General features: G+C 42.2%; 1 protein-coding gene across 1 annotated transcript in view; it reads right to left on the bottom strand.

Annotated features, from left to right (window-relative positions):
* Positions 1-19,944, bottom strand: part of pald1a (phosphatase domain containing paladin 1a) — a gene marked incomplete at its 3' end in the record, with an annotated part of 110,374 nt that overhangs the window by 81,115 nt on the left and 9,315 nt on the right. The window contains exons 4-10 of the mRNA XM_080747691.1: positions 16,513-16,680; positions 13,989-14,149; positions 10,164-10,239; positions 3,129-3,286; positions 2,397-2,493; positions 1,972-2,076; positions 1,037-1,132 (exon numbers count right to left, since the gene is read on the bottom strand). Of these exons, the coding sequence (XP_080603817.1) occupies positions 1,037-1,132; positions 1,972-2,076; positions 2,397-2,493; positions 3,129-3,286; positions 10,164-10,239; positions 13,989-14,149; positions 16,513-16,680 (861 nt within the window). The remainder of the gene's footprint in view (positions 1-1,036; positions 1,133-1,971; positions 2,077-2,396; positions 2,494-3,128; positions 3,287-10,163; positions 10,240-13,988; positions 14,150-16,512; positions 16,681-19,944) is intronic.

Below are 19,944 nucleotides of genomic sequence, written 5' to 3' on the forward strand. Positions count from 1 at the left end.
CATCGTACGAGACTGTTGCACTGAACTAGTGAAAATAAAATAGCTGATCTGCAAGCGGTGCAAGGCGTTGTGAGACACACAACAAATACAAATACATGACAATGAAAATGAAAATACAAACTGCAATAAAATAACTTGAATGACACTACAAACGAGAAACAAAAAAAAAACATCAGCTTACAAAAATAAAAACAAACAAAAATGAGCACATATACAATTAACACTTACAGAGTCCCAAGCCACAAGGCCGAACAAGTGCCTGCAGAGAGTGCAATTACCCCACCTCCGATTCCTCCATCAAGTGAGAAAGGTCATTGCCCTTTATATACTGAATAAAGTTCCCCCATATTTTCTCAAACAGCTCTTGTTTGTTTTTGAGAGTGTATGTGATTCTTTCTAATGGAAGGCACAAGATCAGCTATTTTCACTACTTTGATTCATTTTTAAAATGATAAATACAAAACGAACGGTCTTGGACATACAAGGTTTCCACCCGACAACAACGATTTACATGTGATTACAGAATCATGTGCATAACCATAATTATAATATGAACAATAGAGCACAGGTTCCAAAACACTGGGTCGGGACCCATTTGTAGGTCATGGACCACGGACCAAAAAGATTTTCTTTTAAACACAAATGTTCTCCTCTGGGGGTCCCTGGCACGAAACCTTTTCAGAATGGGCGTATTATTTGGCCGCACCTCTGCGGACCCCCATCTGGAAACGATAGGGAGCACGGTTTTCAGGACGGCTCCGTCAGGCGGAAGTACAGCTGCTATGAAGCGATCACCGTAGCAGTCAAAATCGTTAAGCAAACAGCCGTCGCAGACGGGTTCCCACCCCTTTCACTGAACTCTTTGGTTCCCATGGTGACGCGTCTATGCAGCAGACGTGGTAGCTTCTGCCGTAGTAGGAACGGCTGTGACAGTTATTTGTTTTTTCTCAATACATTTATAGACCCCTGAGAGTTCTCCGACCCACTGTACTAGATAACAAAAAATAATATTATCATTTCAAGTAAGAAATCAAACCTGTTCATGAAGATATGCATTGAACACGATCAAGTAGAAATAGCGCTCCAAGCTCTGCATGGTCCTGTGCAGAAAGTAGTCTTTTGTGCTGCTCCCCTGAAACAAACAAAACAAGCAGCATTTACAGCACGGTCAAATAACAAGTTGTGAAATACAATGATATTCCCAGTGCACACAGTTTGTCTTTCTCCGAATACTACTGTTTTGCTCAATTTTAGCTGTCGCTGTCACCCTGAATTTGGCCTTTATATGAATGGTACAATCCAACCGTCAAATATTGGCTTTAGAGCTCTCCGCAACTTCTCCAATGTGGTTCAGCTTGAAATGGGACTTCCTCTTCTGCATTGTCAGCACACCACAACCAGCCTTTTATTTAAAAAGCTTAAAAGATTAAAAGCTAAATGCCTAAATTGTAAATTGTATATTGGAGATCGGATGTTTGGTGTACAGACCAAGTACAGAAACAAAGGTCATGTTTACAAAGTATTGAGGGTTTAAGTGACGCTGCTTCATCTCTCTCTGAGCTAAGGGGTCCTTTGCCCCGGATCTAAAGCTTTTACAACAGGTACTTTTTCAGATATTTTAACTTTCAAGTGGAGTTATAATACTGTTGCATCGCCACAGGCATAGTTTACTTAGTTTTGGACTGTGAAGGTGTTTTTTTGGAGCCGTGGGCGGAGCCCATGGTCTCCCTCTGAGTGGCTTTGTGTGTCCTGTCTCACCAGTGAGAAATGTCCCGTTGAGTTCGAACAGTACCTTTTATGACCACACATGTTAAGGGAGGGGCGCTGTTTTCAGGCCAGGCACACACACGCACACACACACACACAGGGGGGAACACATAGAATCAAAAACATAGATCTGGAAGTGCTCAATTTCACGGCTCCACTTCGAACCAAGGTTTGATTTTTTAAAGAACGTAGAACATCACTGACCTGTATTTGATAGTCCTCTCCGATCCCCTCCAGCTTGATTTTGTTTTCGTAGATCGCTTCTTTGATGTTGTGCATTTCAGAACACAGGGAGATAGCTTGGTCAACCTAAACGGTCAGGAAGGGAAGAAGACGTGAAATCGAATCAAAAAGATTCTATTTGTTTTCGAGCCAGGATGTCAGGTGTGACACTGTACTGACACTGTGCTCATCATCTTGTGTGTACAGCATTGTACAGCTGTGAGCTTGTAGATCTGCTATTTTTCAATAGCTAAAGTATAAAACAATGAAGGCCCCTCCACCTTGGGCCCTAGTAACTCAGTCCCACTTTCCCCCCTCTTGTGACGCCCCTGTGGAATAGTACGATTAATTTGGAGGTCATCGACACACAAAAAAAGTCAGAGAACCACTGTGTGTCCAGTCAGTACCTCCTCCATGAGCTGCTGTCCATTGGTCAGCTTGTTGATCAGAGAATGAATGACCTGGAACAGTGGCCTGGGCTCTGGGGCCGCCGTCTCCTCAACTCTGCAACAAAACAAAGACAAAGCACGTCAACCTCTTCTGTCTCAACCCGTTTAGACCAAATGGAATAAACCAAAACCTGGTTTCATTTTACGCTCTCAAGAGTTATTGTTAAACACATCTGCATTGCTTAATTTATAAGAATTCTACACAATTAGACAATGTACTGTTGAAGAATTGTTGAATTTTGATGGAATGGAATTGTGGACAAAATCTTATCCAACAAAAACAAAATATTCTACATTTTGGGTCGTCTGAGAGGCTATATTTCATCAAATGGTGGTCCGCGGGGGCACCCGCTGGCCTAGTGGTCAAGGCGCATACCACATATGCCTGCTGGCGTCGCCGGTTCGATTCCCGATCCAGACAACCTTTGCCACATGTCATTCCCCATCTCTCTCGCCATTTCCTGTCAGTCTACTATCCTATAAAATAAAGGCATAAAAAGCCCAAAAACAAATCTTAAAAAAAAAAAAGAAATGGTGGTCTGCGGATCAAATGCTGAATATATAATGGACCTTGATAACAAAATCTGATGTTGAAAACCACTGGTCTATAATAGTCAACAACATAGTTAAAGTTATCATTGTCGCGCTTTGGTGTGAGGATGATTTTTGCAACGGGACAGGAGTTCGTACTGTGGCTGTGGCTGGGAGGCCTCCGTCAGGCGGTTCATGACCAGGGTGCCCAGGATCATGGCCAGGTTGGTGCGGCCCACGCCCACCTGGCAGCTGAAGAGCAAGGCGGGCAGCGCTCTGGACGCGTTCCTCTGACTCAGAGATAGGCCAGGAGTCTCCTGGAAGACATGGGAATGGAAACGGTGCTTAAAATAGAGAAAGAGAGAGAGAGGGACAGCGGGGTGGAAAAATAACACAAACATACACACGCAACTGTTACTTACAACACATGTGGTAATGGCTGTGTGATTAACCATGTAATTATGCCTACTGTAGAACATGGCCAAGTGTTACCATGGCAGGTGTTGCTGCCTTAAGGCCAGTCAACAACAATGATCTGCGACACAACTCCTAGCAACCATTATCCCAAATGGCAGTTGCAAGGAGTTTGCATTAGTGTGGACTAGGCCTTTACACCAGTGGTTCACAAAGTGGGGCCCGGGGACCCCCAGGGGTTCTAGGGGTCCCCAGTAAAGTTAAGTAGAAACCTTTTCCACCACTGGCTACTTGTACTCAAGTAAAAACCCTGATGACTTCTTCCAACACTGCTTTGTTTTTGTTCTGCTGACTTCCCTAGTAGTAGCAGCAGGCTGTCCAGTTCCCTGTGGTTGGAAAGTGGTTGGTGTTTTTTGGAGCGGTGAAAGCGCTCCCAATAGACAGGTATGTCTGTGGCTGGCTGGCTATGTCTGTAGCCTGGCAATACCTTGAGTGGCCACACAAGTTAAAGGAGGGGCGCTGTTGTGCAGGCACAAACACACACGCACACGCACACACACACACACACACACACACACACACACACACACACACACACACACACACACACAGATTCACCGCTCCACTTCGAACCGAGGTTTGATTTTTTTAAAGAAGCCTGTGGATCAGCAATCTGAAGATGTACTTGGTTGTGCGCGTGCAATGCTGGAATAACTACTCGGGTTTAGACTTTAGGTAAAAGTACAAATGTATTAGCATAAAAAATATACATCGACTTCAAAGTCCCATTTCAGAGTCATATCGACGCTGTCGAGCAGAAACCTCTTATCTCCATATTCTAACCTTTTAGGTTTTATTTGTAAATTAACCCATTTAGGCCTGAACACATTATTACGCAATATTTTATGCTTTAAATATAAAAAAAATAGCAGATATACAAGCTCACAGCGCGGCACCGAGTGCCGCGCTGCAAGCTTGTAGATCTGCTATTTTTGAAAAATCTTGAAAATTTGTGCAAAGTTTTTTTTTTTTTTTTTAACTATGTTTCTGTCAGTGGTTCTCAAAATGTTTCATGCCAAGGACCCCCAAAACTACATGTATTTGGCCACGGACCCCCATCTCAAAATATGTTGTTCCAGGGACCCCCCCCATCTCAAAATATTTCATCAGGGACCCCCCAGAAGCAAATATTTGAGTTACAAATGTTCACTTTGAAAAAGATATATTCAAAAAAAATAAAAAAAATAAAAATAAAAATAAAGATATATATCACGGTTTTAAATTGCAGATCTACAAGCTTGCAGCGCGAGTGCGTTTTTCAAACATTCAATAATTCTAGGCCTAAAATGTCCATCTTGATAATACTACTACTTAGTTGGTTTCCACCACTGGCTAAATATGGAAGTCAGAGGATAAAAACTAAACAAAACAGAAAAGGGATCTTCCTGTGTGAGTGAAGGAGCAGATGGAAACCAGACTCTGACAGCCCTGGCTGCTCCCAAATCAATGCTGTCATGGCAGAAACCTCTCATCTCCATATCCTAACCTTTGGTGTTTTTTTTCCCCATAAATTAATCAGAACGGGAACACATTATTGTGTATCATTATTTTATGCTTTAACTATTGAAAAATAGCAGATCTACAAGCTCACAGCGCTGCGAGCTTGTAGATCTGCTATTTTTGAAAAACCGTGAAAATTAGAATTTAGACCCGATTCTATTAGTGTCTTTTGAATCCTTCAAAGATTTTTTGAAAAACCCATGTTTCTATGTCAGCAATCTGGCTCGCCATCGTCAAAGAAACGGTCCTTTTCACTTAACTGGAGCTCAGTTAGTCTGTTCTTGAGAGACTACTATGTCAGTGGTGTTCGAACCTTTTCATGTCAAGGACGCCCAAAATGATATGTATTTGGCCACGGACCCCCATCTCAAAATATTTAGTTCCAGGGCCCCCCCAGAAGCAAAATTTGAGTTGCAAACGTTCGCTTTGAAAATACATATATTCAAAGATTTGCACACATTTTCACGACTTTATCAAAAATAGCAGATCTACAAGCTCGCAGCGCGGCACTCGGTGCCGCGCTGTGAGCTTGTATATCTGCTATTTTTCACTGGTTAAAGCATTCAATAATTCTAGGCCTAAATGGGTTAACAGCCCTACTTGATCATAACTACAGCGTCACAAGAAAGCTTGTAGATCGGCTAGGTTTGATGCTTTTGAATTTGAATCCTGAAAAAAGTAACCGTTTTGGACATACAAGGTTTCCAACCGACAGACAGACGATATGTCATATAGTAGACATAAACTGATCACAGAGAGGAGATCTGTTCGTTGTCATGGCTATTATGGTTATTGGTGATGGATGGCGCACGCACACACATGTGCAGAAAGTACAAACTTATACCCAAGTACTGTATGTAAATGTTTGTACTCCACTATATCCCCAGTTACCCACTACAATTATGTGATACATTTAGCTACTGGTTACAGAACTTTGCAGGTATAGATTATTAACACAAAGCATACTGTACATTAACCACTTAAGCCCTGTGATATACATGTAGGTCGGCTATTAGAAAATCACATTCATGCGGTGACCATCAGGTATTTTCAATAGAAACGTCTAAAAGAAAACGAGCCAGCCTGCTTGCTCGGGGGATGAATTGTATCTTCACCTTCAGGTCAGAATTCGTGTCAGATCCTGTGACAAAATACAACCATCCATCCAATTATACTCTAAACACAGGGGTCTTCAACGTTTTCAGGCCAAGGACCCCTTAGTTGAGAGAGAGAGATGAAGCAGGGACCCCCACAACCTTTTCATAGATTCCATATAGTTTCATTATTTGACAGCACAATCATTAGTGTATTTTGGATTCAATTTGTGTTTTCAGATATTTAACCACTTGATTGAACCGTCAATACTTAATAAAGTTGACCTTTCACTATGCACTTAGTTCTCAGAATAAGGACACTAGGGTTCACGTGGTTAAAAAGAGGAGACAAAAGTTTCTATCACACAAAGATTTGGAGGACCTCCTGTAGTAACTCTCCTAGGGGTCCCAGACCCCTTGTTGAAGACCCTTGTTCTATCATACAGATTGGACAAAACTATATTTTATTCATAAAGTTACATGCCGCTTTAAAATATGGAGACAAGAGGTTTCTTCACGACAGCAACGATATCCGAGTAGCTGCCTTCAGGAAGGAGATACAGTGTTCCAGAATACAATAAGGTCAGACTAAAAAGGTCCTTTGTCCATGAGTCGACTTTAAGGCTTAATCAGGAGTTTGGCCATAGGTAGGCTTGGCGGTGGACATTGCTCTTGTCTATATTATCCTTATGTATGTAAACCTGTCTTGTTTTTGTTCCCTTGTGTCAAATGTTTGTATATATGTTTCGCATACATGGCTGCTGTGTCACAAGACAAATTTCACTGTGAACTGACAATAAAGTACTATATCATATCATATCAGCTCTCAGAGTCAAAACAACAGGTATTTGAGGCCCAAAAAAGGCATCTTGGTCCTCCCTATAGCCTCCGTGAGACAGCCCAGACTACTGGTGATAGTCTGGGCTGGCGATTCCATCACTTAGTGTCTTTTATAGCTCCATCAAATCAAATCAAATCAACCTTTATTTATATAGCACATTTACAACAAAAACCATTGCCCAAAGTGCTGTACAGGGTGCATCAAGTAACAAAACATGTAATATAATTAATAAAACAGCAAAACACATTATAAAAGCAAAGCATAAGATGAGACTAGTTTAAGGAACATTAAAAGCTAGGGAGAAAAGGTGAGTCTTAAGAAGAGATTTAAAAACACCAATGGACTGAGCCCTTCGAATAGTTAGAGGAAGGGCGTTCCAGAGAGCAGGGGCAGCAGCAGAAAAGGCACGGTCACCCTTGGTCCTGAGGTTCATTGTGGGAGCCACCAGGAGTGACTGGTCAGCAGACCTCAGAGCCCTGGTTGGGCGATAGGGCTCAATGAGCTCAGTGATGTAGGGCGGGGCCAGCCCATTTAGGGATTTAAAAGCAAATAAAAGAACTTTAAAATGAATTCTAAAATGGACTGGAAGCCAGTGGAGATCAGCTAAGACTGGAGTGATGTGTTCTCGCTTTTTAGTGCCTGTGAGGAGGCGGGCGGCAGCGTTTTGCACTAGCTGCAAACGCCTTAGTGCCGATTGTTCAATGCCAATGTAAAGTGCATTGCAATAGTCGAGCCTGGAGGATATAAAGGCATGGATGGCCATTTCAAGTTGCTTAGGGGGGAGATAGGCTTTGACTTTGGCTAGGAGTCTTAATTGAAAGAAACTGCTTTTGATGACAGAGCTAATGTGTTTGTTGAGGGATAAATTACTATCTAATATGACGCCAAGGTTTTTAACAGAGGGACAGATATTGGAGGTTAGGGGACCGAGTATGTTGGAGGAAGGTGGAGTGTTATTGCCAAAAAATATGATTTCTGTCTTGCTGTCATTGAGGTTGAGGAAGTTAGTAGCCATCCAGGCTTTTACTTCATTTAGGCAGTTGAGTAATAATTGGAGGGAGTCATTTGTATTAACAGTAAGGGGAAGATAAATTTGGACATCATCTGCATAGCAGTGGAAGGGGATATTATGTTTATTGAAAATGGCACCTAGGGGAAGCATATATAGGAGGAAGAGAATAGGGCCCAGGATTGAGCCTTGGGGCACACCTGAGGTAAGTGGAGCTGCGGGTGACGTGAACTCCCCTAGCTGGACAGAAAAGGTTCTGCCAGAGAGGTAGGATCGAAACCAAGCTAAGGCAAGGCCAGTAATACCCACATGGTGTTCTAGGCGGGAGAGAAGTATGTCATGATGGACGGTGTCAAAGGCGGCTGAGAGATCTAGAAGAACTAGGACTGAGGTTTTTCCAATGTCAGCTGTTAAAAGTAGGTCATTAAAAACACGCAGGAGGGCCGATTCAGTACTATGCATGGGTTTAAAACCTGACTGAAATTTTTCATGTAAGCCATGCATAATTAAAAATGATTGAAGTTGTGTATAAATGACTTTTTCCAGAATTTTTGACAAAAACGGTAGTAGTGAAATGGGCCTGAAATTGGACATGGTGGTGGCATCTAAGTTTTTCTTCTTGAGAAGAGGATGAATGATGGCATGTTTTAAGGTGACTGGGACGGAACCGGAGAGGAGGGAGGAGTTGATAATTTGGAGGACAGTGGGGCCGATTGTATCAAAGACCTCTTTGAGAAGCCGGGAGGGCATGGAGTCGGACTGACAATTAGTGGGCCGTAAGTGCATGACCACTTCAGTGAGTGAGGAGAGAGTGACCGGTACGAAAAGAGAAAGAGTGGGAGTGAGCCGGGGCATGGGAGAGGCAGGGTCTAGCACGGTAGGCCTGAGGGAGTGCACCGATCTGAGCTCGGTGATTCTGTTAGTAAAAAATTCTTGGAATTTCATGCAGAGTGGGAGTGATGGGGTAACAGGTGGGATATCCCGGGGGTTCGTGAGTGAATTGAAAATGTTGAAGAGGACCTGAGGTTTATTGCTATTTTTAGTGACCAGATTGGAAATATATGCTGATTTGGCAGTTTTTACTGCTCTGTGATAGGCTGCGAGGGAGATACGAAAAATATCCAAGGAGACATGGAGCTTATCTTTTCGCCATTTCGCCATCTTTTTTCCATTAATATATTTTATGGCACATCAAAACAAAGCCCCCAGTGAAAGCAGCAACCGGGTGAAATTAATCTCCAGCAGAACCCGAGCAGTGGCTGCTTTTGATTGGTGGGTTTCCGTCCAGCACGGTGAAGGTCAGGGTAATAAAATAACACTGTGGTTGTCCAGGGGAGGAGCTCGAACCGCGAGCTCCTCAGGCAGGGCGCTGGTGGGTCCCCAGCAAAATGACTGATATTTAGGAACAGAATATGGAACCTTGGAGGTCTGCAACTCTTGACTATGTACACATTTAAAACAGAACCAACTGTCAAGAGTTATGGTGGTCCGGGGGCCAAATATGCAGAACAAACTGGGGGTCTTTGAAATTAAAAAGGTTTCAGAACCACTGATATACACTAATAAAGTGCAAGTCAAACTCTCAAGGCATGACTAGAATTAGTAACAGTATTTACTCCTTTTTTATAATTTTTATTTTGTATTTTGTATTTTGTAACCCATTTTTCACCCAGTGCCAATTGCCTATGTAATCCTGGGCTCTGCTCTCCCTATGCTGCGCCTGGGGAGACAACGGACTGACCTCATGCTTCCTTCTATGCATGAGGAGCCCAAGTTGCTTCTTTTCACCTGACAGTGGAGATTTCCCCAGTTTGGTCGTAGCGTGTGGAAGGAACACGTTATTCCAACCAGTTCCTTTCCCCTCCATCAGGCGCCCCTGCTGGCCAGGGGGAGGCATTATTGAGACCAGGATTACTGCATGTTTTTGTGAGGGTATCAACCCTAGGAGACACGGGGAGAACATGCAAACTCCACACAGGAAGGCTCTATCGCCAACCCCACCTAGGGTAACAGTAATTACTGTATACAGATGTACAGTAGTAGCTAAATCTGGCAGATGACCCGGTCATCAAATTATTGGCTTAGGAATGCAACAAAAACAATGAAATGAATTCAAGGAATAAATCGGCCTCCTGTGTTAACTGTACCGTAGCTGAATAGGATGGGGGAGGGCTACGCACCTGTATTTTAGCATCAGTTATTACGGTGGTGGTACAGATCTTTTCTGAGGTGGTACTTGGTGTAAAAAGGTTGAGAACCACTGCACTCTAACTTACCCTAAGTATGCTCACAAAGGCGTCAAAGTCTTCCTCCAGAGGCGCTCCCTCCATGGGCAGAGGTAACCTGTAGTACCTGCAAGATAGTCAGGGAAAATGAGCAGAATACCTGTCAAATCTGGGAATAAATTCCTTACCAAACAATTTCTTCACCAATGCGTTCGTAAAGGTGTGCAAGCATTTGTTTTGCACGAAAAACATTCATTGGGCTAAAAACAGACCATAAAAATGATGGTTTAGTGATGCAAAGCAAATGCTTGCAATGGATTCAGAATAATTAACTCATTGACTGCCAAGGCCCGAGTTTCCCGAGTTATTACAGTAGTAACAGGCTGCCACAGCCCGAGTTTCCCGAGTTGGAAGCCATTTTGAAAAAGAAAAAAAAAAAACTTTTTTTTTTTTTTTTTCAAAATTTGTTTTTATAAAAGAATTTCTAAAAATGCCTAAAATGTATTAGGCATGATTGCAATCGCGAAATTGCATGGTTAGCCCCATAACAAACACATCTTTCAAAATGGCAAAAATGGCTGTTTTGTCTGACTTTGAAGGCTTCTATCTCATGAATGCCTGAACGGATTTCCAAGCGGATTTTTTTGTTTGAAAGCTGTTAAAAAGTACTACACATATGGTGCATATATGGTGCATGGGCGTGCACGATCCGTGCACAAAAAATTGATCCGTGCACTAGAAATTTAGGAAGGTGGCAGTGTTTGTTTTGTCTGACTTTGAAGGCTTCTATCTCATGAATGCCTGAACGGATTTCCAAGCGGATTTTTTTGTTTGAAAGCTGTTAAAAAGTACTACACATATGGTGCATATGGTGCATGGGCGTGCACGATCCGTGCACTAAAAATTGATCCGTGCACTAGAAATCTAGGAACGTGGCATCCTGGTACTTGGCGGCCATCTTGAAAAGGGCATTCAATGAGTTAAAAACACCTAGTTAGACCCCTCACATCCCACTTAAAGCATATTTTTTGGGAGTAATTTGTTCCCTTATACTTATAGTATAGTGTATAGTGAGTGAATGAGACCCAGAATTACCCTAGCTGTCAAAGATTTTCCTAGGGATGTTGAATTTCAATCTTTGTTAGATATGTTACTAGACACCTTTACGAACACATTGGTGAAGAAATCGTTTGGTAAGGAATTTATACCCAGATTTTTATTAATATTCCCTGACTAAAGAAGAGGGACGACACATTGTTACTGTTCTCAATCTGTGTTGTGTCAACAGCCTCTCTATGTAGGTCACAACATCACGCTGTATCAGGCTGACCTGAATTAAAAACACCTCTTCACAACACCAGTGGTGGGAAAAATACTCATATCTCTTTTTTTTTTTTTACTTATGCAAAAGTATCAATACTTCAATCAATGTACAAATAGTCTGTAAGTAAAAGTCCGGAATTCAATATTTACTTGAGTACAGTGTTGTTTTTGACAGCAACTTTTGATTTAGTTTTAGTCATAGTCTTTTGAATAAAATTTAATTTAGTTTTAGTCATAATTTAGTCACGTGAAAGGTTTTTGTTTTAGTCTAATTTTAGTCGACTAAATATCATATGATTTTAGTTGACTAAATCTACAGTTGATTTAGTCGACTAAAATGTATTTTTGCAGGCCTTGATGACATCATAATGACTTGGTTTACACTTGGTTGTGTGCTGAAAATAGCAGGTTGTGAGCTTGTAGATCGGCTATTTTCAGCATGCAACAACCTGAGAGCAACCAAAATGACTCTCTTCTCCACCAGTCCCTCTCTAACGTTTTAGTCTAGTTTTTATTTTGTTTGCCGAAATTGTCAATATATTTAGTCTTAGTTTTAGTCATCACAGCTTAGTTTTTATTTAGTTTTTATTTAGTTTTCGTCAGTGAAAAAAACGCAGTCGACAAACATTTTTCGTCATAGTTTTAGTCGACGAAATCAACACTGCTTGAGTAAAAGTACAAAAGTATTGGTATAGAAATGCACTCAAAAGTACCCAAAGTATAAAGGACTCAGAACGAGAATGTCTCGTTTCACAGGTTTTCAAATGTATAAATTGTACATGTGCAGTTTGCGCAGGAAGTTATACTGAGGCTATGTTGAGGAAGGCACGTTCAGAGTTCGCCCGGATTTGACACCGGGGAGGGCGTGTTTTGGGACGGGCCTTATTTTATTCCTCTTTGAGATCCAGCAACAACAACTACACAGTGCATTGGATCTTCAAAGAGCTGCTGTGCAAAGTCTTCAGTGCTCCGCTTGGGGAATCGTATATTCTCTTGGCCTAGAAATGTCTCCCGACATCTCAATAAAACAAGCGACTGACTCTGCTCCGATCTGATTGCAGACAGCATGCCAAGATCTCTTCTCTCGCAAAACACAGCAGTAGTGCAACTCAGCACAAACAAGCAAAAAATGAAAATGTATAAAAAACTCCCCATTTACAGTCAGTGGTGGAACAAGTACTCAACCACAGAACTTGAATCACAGTACAGATACTGGTCTGATATTATTCAACTATAAGTGAAAGGTTGCTCAGTCAAATTTGTACTTGAGTCACTGTAATGGAGTGCTTTGCTTAAACAAAAATAAATATGCAATTTTTGAACAAATCCAATTGCGACGATTGTATGCCAGCTGTTTTCTCTATATTTTCTACAAGCTCACCAACTTGAGCTTGTGGGCCGGTTATTTTCACTACTTTAAGATGTTTTAAGAATACTAATAAAAAGGGAACGGTTGTGGACATACAAGGTTACCACCCGACGGCAACAAGATACTCTGTCCACCGCTGTCTATTTACGACCAGCCTTTCTTCTCCTGGCAAACACATGCTGCTGCTGGGGACTGAGTGGAGCCGGCCGCTATGCAACGCAGCAGTGTTGATTTCGAACATTGGCGAACTATTTCGTCGGCAACCTTTGTTCACTGACGAAAATGAAATAAAAGCTAGCTATGATGACTTAAAGCTATACTGTGTAAGATGCCCAACTAGTGGTCATTAGCCCTATAGCAAACCGCGGTCGCGTCCGCGTCTTTCGGCCGTTTTTCGTACCCTCAGACCCCCGCGTCTGCCTCCACCTCGCTGAGATCTATCTTTTGAGGGGTCCCTTGTTCCTGTGCGTTCAGTAATTCCAGAGATACGGACTCCTTCACCCTGCCTGGTAGGCGAAATTACCTAGAGAAGGGATGGTACAAACGGGCGACAACAAATATGGCTGCCATAGCGACCCCACTTCAAGATGCGCTGTGATTGGCCGGCAGTTGTATAACCCTCGCTGTGATTGGCCGGTAGTGTGATGACGCAATTTTGGCGCGAGATCCGGTCCACGGCAAGGATCGCAGTTTACATATATAGAGAAGGCTTTACAGGCTGAAATTCACAGAGTGGGTGTTCTAAAACTTTAGCGATTTAACAGTTAGGACAATTTTAAGATTTGTTTTATAAAAAAAGTTACATGGTACAACTTTAAACTAAGACTAAATATACTGACAAAGTAAAAACTAGGCTAAAATTTTGTGGAGGGACTAATGGAGAAGAGATCCTGCTCTGAAAATAGCAGATTTACGAGCTCACTACTTGTAGATCGGCTATTTTCAGCATGCAACCAAGTTCATGATCGGGCATTAGGAGTTTGTCACACTGCGAGGCGAGCTTGTGGATCTACTATTTTCATTTTTTTTGCCTCTTTCTTATATTATTTGATAATGTTGGACCAGTTTTTAGGACGCAGTAATTATCTTTTTCTATTCTTTCTTCTTTTCTTTTTGGCATTAAAAAAGGCCTTAAAAGTCCTTAAATTGTGTCACTTCACTGTCATCTGGGGCCTCTCTCTTACCTGTAGAGTGGCGAGGTGAACATGGGCCTCTTGTAGACCTCCTCCGTCACGTGGATGTCCTCCTCGCACGATATGCTGATCTTCTGCGGCTCGTCCTTGAAGTATTCGATGTCGTTGTAGACGAAGAACACGTTCTCGTTGAGCTTGGCGAAGTCGTGGAGCTGTGTGTGTGTGTGTGTGAGAGAGAGAGAGAGGAAAAGCGAGACATTGTGTGGTTTAGGTGTGTGTTATCGTTGCTGTTAATCAAGCAGGGGGGGGGATTAGAATGAGTCCCGACAGTAAGACTAAGCTTCCATTTCTAGATTTCTAGATAGGATAGGATACAATACACCAGTAAGACTCCCTAATCGGGAGATAAGCGACCGTAGGTCGCTTATCTCCACAAATAGGGCAAAAATTTGTTTTTCCAAAATCTTCCTGATCCATGTTGATGACATGAGTGTAGACATGCTGTGTAGTGATTTTCGTGATTTTAGGGCAAAATCTGTAGGAGCAGTGTCCAAAAATGTGTTTTTAAAAATCGGCCTGAAGGTGGCGCTATATGGGACAGATTCATGGTGATGGGATGAGTGTAGACATACTGTGTAGCGATTTGCGTGATTTTAGGGCAAAAACTGTAGGAGCAGTGTCCAAAAATGTGTTTTAAAAATCGGCCTCATGGTGGCGCTAGAGGAGGGCCATGTGAGAAATGAGGGGTGGGGTGTCCGCGTTGCCTTGGCGGACGAATAGGTACCGGCCCCGGCTCTCCCGGACCCTCCTAGCCCGAGTTACGGCATTTTATGTGAGCTGCAGTGGAGGGGGTCCTCCACTGGGGGCGCCACCACTTTTGCATCCGTTCTGGAGCACCAGGAGTCGGTGGTCCCCGGGAATTCCCCGTGAGCAGCCCCGTTGGGGTGGTCATTTGGTCATTTTTGCACATTTGGTCATTTTTTACATCTGGGGGTCCCTGGAGCTCCGGGGGTCCTTGGAGGTTGTAGTTTGGCAGGTAAGGAACGTGTGTTCAAAATTTGGCATGGATCGGGGCAACGGTTGCGGAGATATGAGCAGGGCAAGAGTGTGACGTGTGAGGTGTGACAGACAGACGGAGGGACGGACGGAGTTACTTACACTTTGTGCAGGGTTTGATAGTAAATGCGACCTACGGTCGCAACAACAGTGTATGTGGGCCATGAGGATGCTGTTGCTAGTGGGCCACCACAAATCATTGGCAAAACACTAAGATGTGAATGATAATAAATAACACATTGTTAAACTAACGCCCTGCTTGATCATACTGCAGCGTCACACAATAGCATCAAAAGTAGCAGATCCACAAGCTCAAAACGTTGCGCAAAGCGACATGTTTTGAGCTCGTCAATCTATTTGACGTTGACAGTTTTGGACATACAGTATGAGATATGATTACTAATTGCACTCATGCACTACTACATGCCTTTTAACTGTGACAGCTTGCACATTATATTCATTTCCATTTGTAATATCCGGCTATGCCTAGTGCAGGTGCCAGGACAGTACTTAGGTACTTTGAGTCTATTTACAGTATGTCGTTGTTGGTGGCGATTGAATGCAAATGTCAGTATTTCCATCTATTGTATCTAAGCTGTCTTTAACCAGAACAGTCACAGTGAGGTTGGACACCTGTTTTGCAAGTGAGACCTGGAGTGGCCTATACACTATGCCAGTGGCTCCCAAACTATTTAGCTCAAGACCAAAAGGGAAATTAGACCTTTCGCCCGGGACCAAAACAAGTGAAAATAGCAAATCTTGAGCTTGCATATCTGCCATTTTCACTACTCCTTAAACTACTCTACTTTAGGGAATTTATTTTATTTATGAAATTATTTTTGATTTCAACTCATGAAAATGTGTGATTTTTTTGGTGGAAATTCTAAGAAGATCTTTTAGAATAATAATAATTAAAGGACTACTTTGTTTTTTTTACAACAAGGGTACTTATTTTAGATTCTAATTAGGGAATAGAAAATGTGAGTGTTAAAATGTTTTCATTTGCTTCGTTCTATCGTTTTATCACGTTTACCGTGCTAAAATGTGGGGCATGCGTACGCATGGGGGCATGCGTACAAGTGTCTAAATATATCTTTTTAGACACAATAAGCCAGCAGTTTCTTTATTGCTATTTACAGTAAGACTACTAGCCCCCATAAGTCACATCCAACCATGAAAGTTTGCGTTGTATCTTGGTAATGGGCTTATTCTGTGTAAAATGACATATTTAGTACCTGTACGCATGCCCCCAGCCACTGAAATAAAAATCTCTAAAACAATAGAAAGAAGTAAATGAAATAATTTTATCTTGTATATTCTTTAATTACAATCTTGTTGTAAAAAAAACAAAGTTGTCCTTTAATAAAAGATTCAGGAAACAAAATAAAGGAATATTTACAAGCAACCCATAAAAATCATTTATCAGTTTTTCATTTTGTTCCAATTCCATTTTTTGCAGATTGGCCATTGTTGCTACTGTTGTGTGACACTTGTATTGTGAGTAGGCCGGTTTGCTCACCTCCTTCCTGATGGTGAGCTCCAGGCTCTCCCCCTGCAGCTCCTCCTGCTCCATGCCGTGCAGGTTCTCGTGGAGGTTCTCCTTCCTCCTGGGCGTGTACGCCACAAAGTCGCCCTCCTTGTGCAGGAACACCACCGGCTCCTCCCTGACGCAGAAGAACACCACCTCCTGGTCGCAACAAAAAACAAAAGTATTCCGATTTTTTTTTCCCCATCAGGAGAGAGAACCCAGTACTATGATCATTCATCAGCTTGAGCAGGGGTTCCCAAACTTTTTTGTCTCAGGACCATGAATATTTTTTTAATCCGAGGCACCCCTACATTACAATTTTTACTCCCAGCAACTTATATTTATAGCATATCGTCGTTGTCGGGTGGAAACCTTGTATGTCCAAAACTGTCTGTTTTGTATTTATCATCTATAAAATGTACTAAACTAGTGAAAACAGCAGATCTACAAGCACACATTTGTAGATCGGCTGTTTTCACTAGTGTTGTGCGACAGTCTTGTATGATGAAGCAGGGCTTTGCTTTAACAAAAGACGTACACATTTGAAACTTGGACATACAAGGTTTCTGCCCGACAGTGACGATATTTTAGTGATTATGTTGCGAGGAAAACATTGAGATAATAGCCATTTTGGTTAGAACTGACTGAAAATAACTTTGTACTTTATTATTACTTTATTATGCTAAATATTTTTTCAAGTGTCCAAATAAATTCCAAATATTATCTCACGGCACCCCTGGACTGGGCCCCAGGGTGCCCCGTCACCCACTTTGAAACCCCCTGCCTTATAGGACAGAAATGGTATCCCAACCTAAATGTATGTTATGTTAACTAAAGAGCTAGAGAGATGGGGAGAGAGCCCCGTTATCAGCTTTCTTGTCACATCACGTAAACCTGTGTTACTGAACAAACACTATTGCAATGATACTATGGGAATGTGAAGCTACTTGACACATATTTAATACAAAACAACATCACTTACTGGACCACGTTGGAAAATAAGTGTTTCGTTACGCTTTTATGTGTCTGAATTAAAATTATATTGTGATCACGTATTTCTTTTACCAAAACCAAATCAAATACTGCAGCTATTTCAACATGAGTGATGGAGATTAAATAATAGCCTCTGTAAATGGAAGGCTTAATCCCTCGACCATCTCTGCCACATACGAGCAACTGGAAATGTTCTAGTTGTCATGTGATTTGTGGTGCATGGGTAAGGAATTCAGAATGAGCAGCAGCTATATAATTTTCTCCAGTTTGATTTCGATTACGGGTCAGTTTCCGTCTTGCTGCAAGGCAGATGGATATTTTTATTTTCCGTCCGTCCGCATGACTGTGAGTTTGTGTTTGCTCAGCAGGGGCGTCACAAGGGGGGGAAAAGTGGGATTGAGTTACCAGGGCCCAAGGAGGAAAATCTTGGGCCCAAAATCGTGAAAATTAGAATTTTGCCTTTTGAATCCTTCTAAGGTTTTTTGTAAAACCTATGTTTCTATGTCAGCAATCTGGCGAGCCATCGTCAAACAAAAGGTCCTTTTCACTTCAACTGGAGCTCAGTTAGTCTGTTCTTGAGAGACTACTATGTCAGTGGTGCTCAAACCTTTATGTGAAGGACCCCCAAAATGATATTTATTTGGCCACGGACCCCCGTCTCAAAATATTTAGTTCCAGGGACCCCCCAGAAGCAAAATACTAAAATAATAAATTACAAAAGTTTGCTTTAAAAATACATATATTCAAAGATTTGCACACATTTTAACGACTTTTTCCAAAAATAGCAGATCTACAAGCTCGCAGCGCGGCACTCGGTGCCGCGCTGTGAGCTTGTATATCTGCTATTTTTCACTGGTTAAAGCATTCAATAATTCTAGGCCTAAATGGGTTAATTATTTTATGCTTTAGCTATTGACAAATAGCGTATATACAAGCTCACAGCGAGCTTGTAGATCTGCTATTTTTGAAAGATCGTAGGAATGTGTGCAAATCTTTGAATATAATGTATTTTTTAAGCGAACATTTGTAACTCAAAACTTCTGGGGGGGATCCCTGGAATTAAATATTTTGAGATGGGGGTCCGTGGCCAAATACATATCATTTTGGGGGTCCTTCACATGAAAAAGTTTGAGCACCACTGACATAGAAACATAGCGCTCGGTGCTGCGCTGTGAGCTTGTATATCTGCTATTTTTCAATAGTTAAAGCACAAAGTAATGCGTAATAATGCGTTCCCAGTCTAAATGGTTTAAACCACCCTCCCATGGGGGACCCGCAGTGAATCCTTGTACCCAGGGCCCAGAATTTGGTGCGACGCCCCTGTTGCTCAGTTCTGCATTTCACCCAGACTGAGGACTTGACTTCTCAGATATTTACTGACAACACTGCAAGAAAGAGGATAACGTATGACACAGAAAGAACGGTGAACAAGGAAAGACTGCTTTCATTTTCTATGCCCCAGCAGACACATGGAACAAACTCCAGGACTCTCTGCCCATACAAGAGCCCATAAATACCACATACGAGCTTGTAGATCTGCTTTTTGTTTTGTTTAGATCTTGCCCTCCTGTTTCCTAAACACTGGGTCGGGACCCATTTGTGGGTCACAGACAACTTTTATGGGTCACGTGACACGTCTCAAGTAAAAATCCCATTTTCTTTCCCTACATTAAAATATATACATATCTTCTTTTTTTTCTTCAAAATATATTAATAGAATAAGAAGAAATTTAAGAAATTCTATAAATGGCCTGGGCCACAGGGTAGTGGTGCAGGCACCTAGGCTGGTAATCCAGCACTTGCAACGTCGCAGGATCGAGTCCCGATCCTGATGACCTTTGCTGCGTATCACCCCCCCATCTCTCACCCCGTTTCCTGTCAGCCTACTGAACACCTATCAATAAAGGCAGAAAAAGCCCCAAAAAATATATTAACTTTTTTGGTGCCATGATTTTTCTCTTCAATGTCCCTTGATGCCATGGTCTCCATAGACTTCCATGTAATTTATAGTGCACGGATCGTGCACGCCCATGCCTAGATGATGCACCACGTGTGTGCCCACTGTTCACAGCTTTCAAACAAAAAAATCCGCTTGGAAATCCGTTCAGGCATTCATGATTTATCAGCCATTATGTTTTCTTCAGACTAGAGGTTCGCGGCCCTTTGGGCCGCTCACATAAGTCGGGGGGGCGAAGATGGCACCGTTTCAGGGCGACACGCTGAGAGCTGCTCTCGCCTTATTGCTTGTCTTAATGTTGTATGTCACTGTCTTTGCACGAAACGCGTCTTGTACGATGACCTATGATCGCCAGACTTTACTGGACATGAGATTTGTTGCTTCAGACGTTTTGATGCCTCGGGATTTGCCGAGAGAGCTACACAACAACAACAACCCGGTTCCACCATGGCGTGGCCACAGGAGGAAGAGGG

Source organism: Nannobrachium achirus (assembly GCF_963921795.1).
Source record: "Nannobrachium achirus genome assembly, chromosome: 18".
NCBI classification, from domain to species: Eukaryota; Metazoa; Chordata; class Actinopteri; order Myctophiformes; family Myctophidae; genus Nannobrachium; species Nannobrachium achirus.